The sequence below is a fragment of the Lemur catta genome, chromosome 2, assembly GCF_020740605.2.
Source record: "Lemur catta isolate mLemCat1 chromosome 2, mLemCat1.pri, whole genome shotgun sequence".
Lineage (NCBI taxonomy): Eukaryota > Metazoa > Chordata > Mammalia > Primates > Lemuridae > Lemur > Lemur catta.
The window spans coordinates 35,402,349-35,409,975 of record NC_059129.1 but is presented as its reverse complement, the minus strand read 5'-3'; the positions used below and the strand labels follow the sequence as shown (position 1 = coordinate 35,409,975).

General features: G+C 49.9%; 1 protein-coding gene across 1 annotated transcript; it reads right to left on the bottom strand.

Annotated features, from left to right (window-relative positions):
* Positions 1-2,810: 2,810 nt before the first annotated feature.
* On the bottom strand, positions 2,811-5,895 carry DCTPP1 (dCTP pyrophosphatase 1). The gene is made up of 3 exons (XM_045543346.1): positions 5,727-5,895; positions 4,940-5,050; positions 2,811-3,311 (listed from the first exon to the last, which is right to left on the bottom strand). Exons 1-3 carry the CDS (start codon positions 5,825-5,827, stop codon positions 3,011-3,013), a joined length of 513 nt encoding a protein of 170 aa, XP_045399302.1. The 5' UTR covers positions 5,828-5,895; the 3' UTR covers positions 2,811-3,010.
* Between the last annotated feature and the right edge of the window lie 1,732 nt (positions 5,896-7,627).

Genomic DNA, 7,627 nt, shown 5'->3' with positions numbered 1-7,627 from the left:
CCCCACCTGTGCCTGTGAGTGAGGTGGGTGGGGAGAGGAAGAAATACGGGTTTCTCCAGACAGATGTATTGTCCTGGAGCCAAGTGGGGTTATGAGCCTAAAGGGATTCCTGGTACTGTTGGAGAGGCGGAGAAGTCGTCCCACATTTGGCCCTTATAACCATACCTACAAAAGGGCCGATTAATATAACCAGGTCATGATCGAACAGGCACTGTGTTTTGCAGAGCTTGGATGAGGAAGCCATGCATGACCCTCTCATGGAAATCCGTCTGTCTAGTGGAGACAAACTTTGACACTGTTAAAGGTTTAAATGCCTAGTTAGGTAAACATTAGCTTATTTTCATCTTCAAAACATCTCAGGTAAATTTTTTATCTCCACTCTTGCAGATGAGTGGGTAGATGCACAGAAAGCGAACGGTAGAGCAGGCAATTGCAGCCAGTGTCAATTGGAGCTTACCCTGGGGGAAGTCAGGCTCTTAGAGGTGATGTTTAAGCTGGGTCTTGAAGAGCAAGAAAGAGTTGGGGGCCAGGTGTGGTGGCTCACACCAGTAATTCCAGCACTTCGGGAGGCCAAGGTGGGAGGATCACTTGAGGCCAGGAGTTACAGACCAGCCTAGGCCATGTATCCAGATCCTGTCTCTACAAAAAATAAAAAAAACTAGCTAGGTGTGGTCGTAACTGTAGTCCCAGGTACTCAGGAGGCTGAAGCAGAAGGATCATTTGAGCCCAGTTCAAGGGTGCAGTGAGCAATGATCATGCCACTTTACTCCAGCCTGGGCAATAGAGTGAGACCCTGTCTCAAAAAAAAAAAAAGGGGAGTTGGAATTATGGAGAGGGCCCCTTAAACTGCATGCCAGTCTCTTAAGAACTTGCAGATGTCCCCTGTGGGGTGGAATGTGGGGACAAAAAGCAAGGGGGTTTGTAGGAGACAGACCATAAGGGACCTTGGAAGCAAGGTTAAAGGATCCAAGGCAGCAAAACTTTTTTTTTTTCCTTTTTGAGGCAGAGTCTCACTGTTGCCTGGGCTACAGTGCAGTGGCGTCAGCCGAGCTCACAGCAACCTCAAACCCCTGGGCTCAAGCGATCCTCCTGCCTCAGCCTCCCCAGTAGCTGGGACTATGGGCATGTGCCACCATGCCTGGCTAATTTTTTATATATATATTTTTTTAGTTGTATAGCTAATTTCTTTCTACTTTTTTAGTATAGACGGGGTCTCGCTCTTGCTCAGGCTGATCTCGAACTCCTGAGCTTAAACCATTCATCTGCCTCAGCCTCCCAGAGTGCTAGGATTACAGGCGTGAACCACCACGCCCGGCCGGCAGCAAAACTTGAGGGATTAGAGGGGAAGGATGGATGTGACATCCTCAAGGAGCTGGGATTGAGGGAAAAGAGATGGAACTGACTTCACTTGTTAGCCTGGGTGACTGCAGGACAGTGTCACTGAGATGGCACAGGATGAGAAGCAGGATAGATGGTGAAGTGGGGGCAACTGTGACACCCCGATCTGGACATGTTGAATGTGAGATAAAAATGGAGGCATCAGAGATATGATTGGAAATAAGAGACACCATGTCGACAAGAAAGTACCTAAGAAGAGTCTTAAATGAACAGCCAAAGGTAGGAAGAAAACCAGAAAGGTGTCTTGTCTGGGAAGTCTAGAGGCAGGTGTTACATGAAGGTGGGAGTGGGTCGGCTGCTGCTCTGACATCCACATTTGTCATGACTCTAGGGGAAAGTGGTGAGTAGTTTCAGGGGAGGGGTGAGGTGGAAAGGGGAGTATGAGGAAGCAGAGCGGGTGGGTGCAGACGGTCCAGTCAAGAGGCTCAGCTGTGAAAAGCGTGAGGGAAGTAGCCGGGACTGATGGTTTTGTCTTGTCAATAGGGAAGAGACTCAAGCATGCTTTATGTGCTGGTGGGAGGAGTGAACAAAAAGGAAGAGCAGTTGATTACATAGAAGGGAAAGGAGATAACTGATAACGAGGAGGGAATGAAATCAGAGATTAGTAAAGGATAAGGTCCCTGTAATCACTGGAGAGGGAGAAAGGTGGGTTTGGGGACATCAAGCTGAAGCAGTCCAATCTGATCTATTCTGTTTTACCTGGGAAGGTATCTTCCTGCCTCTCCCCTGAGGCAGGTATCTCAGAAAGGGAAGAGATGTGTGTGAGTTCACACACAGGTAAATCACACTCAACACTATCTTTAGGTGGAGGGAAGAACAATAAATCAGCCTTGCTGTGAGTGGTCTTCACTTTCACCAAGGGGCCCAACAGGAGAGGAAGTCCTGTTCTGCCCCACATCAGAGACCCTGATTTGTGACTCTGATTTCTTGCTCTGGGGCCCCTGAAAGTTTTGAGTTAAAAAGGAAAACAAAATAACTGCAAACTTACCAAGTACCTTCCTATGTGCCAGGCACTGTCCTAAGCACTCAAATAACTCACTTAACCCTTACAACCCTATCAGATACTATTATTTTCATTTTACAGGTGAGGAAACTGTGCAGAAAGATTAAGTAATGTGAATATCATTCGGCTTGTAAGTGTCAGAGATAGCATTTGAACCCAGACAGCCTGACTCCAGAATCTGCACTCTTAACCAATGTTACATACAGCATCCAATCTCTTTCATGGGTCCAGAAGAGGGAAGAACTTACATGAGATCCCACTGGGAATTTGCCACAAACCAGATCTCTCTGCCCTGTAGGCAGGAGGTACAACAGAGAAACATGGGAACTGGGCTCAAAGCATACCTGGTTCCCCTCTTTAGCCCATGCTGAGACAAAGCCTCCCTGGCCACCCAGGAAGAATCTAGAAGTTGTTGCCCCAAGCTGTTTTATTGGGAGAGAAAACACCAAGAGGCCATCTTCTGGAGGCTCCTGGGCCTCACATCTCAGGCAGTGGGGTCCTCAGGCCCATGGTCTATTAGGAAAAGGCTAAAGCAAGGTTCCATGGCCAGGCCATCCTCCCTTGGCTCTTCAGATGCCATGCTGAGTTGCAGGTCCTGGGGCCATGTTTTTAGGTTGAGACTTTACCTGTTGACTCACGGGCAAGCTCTGCAGGCCCCACAGCCTGGTCTTCAGAGACGGCCCCATGGGATAATTCTGTATACTTGCGGGCAGAGCCACGGGACAGATGGGCTGGGTAGCGTCTCCGGTTGGTGTCCATTTTGGAGAGCACTGCTTGGGGCAAATCCACATGGCAGCGAGCAGCTAATGCCACTAAGTAGATGAGGACATCACTAAGCTCCTCTTGAAGGGCTGCCCGTTCCTTGGGGGGCCATGCTTGGGGACCAGGCTTGTCATCAGGCTTCCACTGACTGGGGGTAGAACACAGACAAACACACATGCTAGCTAGGACAATGGGCTCTGTCTCCCTTAGGGCACCCCAGTCCTTGCAGCAATAAACTCCCACTTCCCAGGTGGTGCTTCCAAGGACAACCCAACCCATCTAGGCCTTGGGAAGAGACCCCAACAGACAATACCTGGACCTCTGTGTCTCTTCCTGAGCCAAGGAATGGCCAGCCAAGAGAACACTTCACTTGTTGAGACAAAACTCTGAGACCCAATTCTACTTCTCTGCAGCCCTAGCAACTGCCACCCCAGACCAAACCTCAGACCTGGACCACTGCAGAAGCCTCCTAACTCCTCTCCCTGCTAACTCATCTTCTACTCTTGCCCAGAACAATCTTGTAAAAGCACAAATGACATTTTGTCCCTTCCCTGCTTAACTGCCCCACCCCACTCCACTCCACCCCCAACTATGCTTGAAGTAAGATCTGAACTCCTGACAATGTCCTCAGTTCCTACATGAGCTGACCCCTGCCTTTTCCAATGTCATTGTCCACCACTCTCTTTCTCACTCCCCAGCTAAAACCACTCTGACTTTTTCTGCCTTGCAAACAGGCCAAACTGTCACAGGGCCTATGCACTTACTGCTCCCTCTGCCTTGAATCCCACCCAAACCCCCACCCCCCCAATCTTTCCCATGGCTGGCTCCTTCCTGTTTTTCAGGTCTTAGCTCTGATGTCACCTCCTCAGAAATGCCACTTCCCTCTGTTACCTTCCACTGTGAAGGCAGGAATTGTGTCTGCCTCGTTCAAGGCCGTATCTCTTGATGCTAAAAGACCTAGCACACAGCTGATGCCCATAAATCTGTAATGAACGAATGGCTCGTCCTCACATCTCTGTGCCCTTGTTTCTCCATCCCCACAGTGACTGCCCTGGTCTAGGCCTCACAACCTCTTGCCTGGTCTACACCAGCCTCCTCACTGCCCCATTCTCTTAGTGATCCAGCCAATACACCCTGCAGACACAGTGATCTTTCTGGCGCTCAGATCTGGTCAGGTCTTCTGTCTAAACTCTCCATCACTCTCTAGCCCCAATCCTATCTTTTTGGGTTCTTCTCCCACCCCTCTCCTCCACAGCCGTATCACTCACTCGTATGTATCTACTGAGTGCCTACTATGTGCTGGGCCTGGGCACTTGGGACACACCAAAAAACAAACAGTAAAAAATCCCTGATTTTTCTTCAGAAGCTTACACTGAAGGAGTAGCAGATTCTCCCTGAATTTAACTTGCCCTTCCTTTTCTGCCTCACTACCTTTGCAAATGTATTAACAGTTCCCACTGTCTGGAATGCCTCAGACAGGTCTCCTATAAAACACCTTCCTTTCAGCCCCAGAGGGAGAGGAAAACAAGGGCTGTTGCCAGCACTCATTCTTAGACCTGGTTCTGCCTTGCTGTTTTCATACCTTTCTCTCTCAGGAGACTGGGTGCCCCTAAAGGGCAAGGACACGTGAATCACCTCTGTATTCCCAACACCAGGCACACAGCCTGGCAGGGTGGTAGGGAAACTGAACCCATGAACGTTTGATGATCAAATAATTGCTCCCTTTCCCTCCCCTACGACATGCAGACTCTTCCAGGAAGTCTTCCATCTACTCACAAGAGTTCTGCCAGCTCTCCCACTTCCCCCACCAAGGCCAGGAGGAGGTTCCGAGGCTGGTGGAATTGGTCCCAGTCTCGTTCAGCAGCAAACTCAGCATGGAGGCGTCGGCTGAATAGGACAAAGGGGTGGAAGCTCAAGTCCCAGGGTTAAGGGGTGGGGGAGGAGATGTAGGGCCCAAGCAGGTACCCCAGTGATATGTAATGGGGGGACAGGACCAGGGGATTGTGCAACCAATTCCTTGGATGGCTTGAGCAAGTCATTTCCTCTTTATGGAGCTTGGCTTCCTCATCCATCAAATGGGCGCGCCCCTGAGCCAACCATAACATAGCCAAACCTAACAATACCGTCTTCATTAGTCCATCTCCTGCTGCTACTTCTGTAGTTTCCTCTACCTGAATGTCCCTATCTCTGCACATCAAAATCCTACTTATCTTACAGAATGCAGTTCCACGGCCACTTCCCCTAAAAAGCCTTCCTTGATTTCCTCCATTAAGAAATAATGTCTCCCACCTCTCAGCACTTCATGTCCCCCTGTGATCCCACCCACTCCTGGAGGGCACAGACATTATCGGACGCCGATATAGCCCCAGGGCTGGGCTAAAGGAAGGTTCTAGTATTACTGATTAGATGTGCACTGCTGCGCCCATTTTTCAGATGAGGAGATTAGGAGGCCGGAGCCGGTGCCCCGCTGTTAGCCTTCTTCCCAACCACACGGAGGGACCCTCCCGAGTCTGCGGAAAACACGGGGAGATCCCCCCACCCAGGTTGGGCAAGGACTGCTTACATGTCCTCGAGCGTGGGCTCTGGGCTGAAGCTGAAGCGGCCGGCAGCAGCAGAGCCCTCTGCCCCCGCGTCTGCACGCATGTCCCCACCAGCCATAGCCATGCTGCCCACGCCGTTGCAGCAGCTACCGCCCTGGGGACCCGACCGCCCGGCAGGCAGGGGCGCCGCGCTCGGAGCCCGCCTCTGGAGCCGCTGGCCAATCACGGGCGTCGCCAAGGCTCTTCACGGGGCGGAGCCAGAGCAAAGACCAATGACTTCCGTGGAGTTTGCTGCCGCCCGCCCTTACCCAGACCGGACCAATCTGAGGGAGCTTCAAGCGCGCGCTCCTCGGCTCAGGCCCTCGAATTTTCCGCGTAGGTCGAGCATCTTAAAGGCCTAGGTACCAGCTCGACCCGAGGGAGACACAGAGGCCGGAGGGCGGCAGAGCGCAGGCGCGCCACTTCCCGTTTGAGCGCCAGATGGCGCCAAAGCGAAATGGCGGAGAAGGAGGGGTTCCCCTCGGTAGAAAACCCTGTAAACGAAGGGCCTTATGTCCCAAAGTCTCTCAGGGCTTAAGGACACTGCGAACCCTTTAGACTACCCCACACAGTGTTTGGATGGGATTGAAGGGAAGGAGTGGAGTAAAGACAGACAGGATTGGGACGCACGCCTTGTGTCCCACTTCAGCTCCCTGCCCCAGCTGTGTCCTGTGGTTGAAAGGATGTAACCCCCAGTCCTTGTCCTAAGGAAAGGACCAGTCCGTCCTTCTCCCTGCCCTGAGCACGGACTGCGTGGCCCGTTAAGCTCTGGCCTCTGCTCGCCTCTCTCACAGCCCCTCCACCCCACCCAGGAGAATGCCAAGCTCGTTTACATGGGAGAATTTACAAGATGGTGAATCATGGAGTTAATTTCAAATTTGAGAACCACTGAGTTATTGGCCATGGGAAGAGCAGAGATCTTTATGAGACCCAAGAACAGGTTTAATCTCGTAAAGAATTATTTATTATACCCCTACTAGGGCCACTATCTCTGATCTCCAGGAGTTTAAAGAGGCTTGCAATTTGTGGAAGTGAGAGAAGAAGTGCAGGAAAGGGCAGAGAGTCAGATTTTAGAAATTAAAATCCCCAAAGTGTGGCAATTCTACTTCTAGGTACATGCCCTAGTGCATGTTTACGAAGAGTCACATACAAGAAATTCACTTTGTTTGTGATAGTGAAAAATTGAAAATAAATTAAATAACTGGGCTGGGCAGAGTGGCTCATACCTGTAATCCCAGTATTTTGGGAAGCCGAGGAGTGAGAATCACTTGAGACCAGCATGGGCAACATAGTGAGACCCTGTCTCTACAAAAAAATTAAAAAATTAGCTGGGTGTGGTGGTGCACACCTAGAGTCCTAGCTACTGGCGAGGCTGAGGCAGGAGGATTGCTTGAGCCCAGGGGTTCTAGGCTGTGTTGAGCTATGATCGGGCCACTGCACTCCAGTCTGGGTGATAGAGCCAGACCTTATCTCTAAAAAAAAAAGAAGGAAGGAAGGAAAGAAGGAAGGAAGAAAACAACAAAAAATTAAATGAATTAAATGACTATCAACTGAAAAATGGGTACACTGAAGTATATTTATACAAAAGATATTATTCAGCAGTTAAACTGAATGCATGTAGCAGAAACAAGTTTGAACTGGTTTTAGTAAGAAAAGGCCATTTATTATAAGGATACAAGAGTGTCTCTAGGATACAGCTGGGACTCAGGAACAAACTGGAATTAGGGTAGCTGTTTTAAGCATTTTACATAGTTCATCCTTACAGCAACTCATTTAATCCTCACAGCAACCCTATGAGGTAGGGAATATTATTATTGTCATCCCCATTTTATAGATAAGGAAACTGAGAGGGTAAGTATTATAACTTAACAGCTAGTAAAGTGGT

Coding starts and splice junctions, on each gene's coding strand:
- DCTPP1 (XM_045543346.1), bottom strand. CDS start 5,827: ATGGCTATGGCTGGTGGGGACATGCGTGCAGACGCGGGGGCAGAGGGC. Junction 5,051..5,726: donor GAGCCCACGCTCGAGGACAT/GTAAGCAGTCCT, acceptor TGTCCTATTCAG/CCGACGCCTCCATGCTGAGT. Junction 3,312..4,939: donor GGAGAGCTGGCAGAACTCTT/GTGAGTAGATGG, acceptor TTCTACCCCCAG/TCAGTGGAAGCCTGATGACA.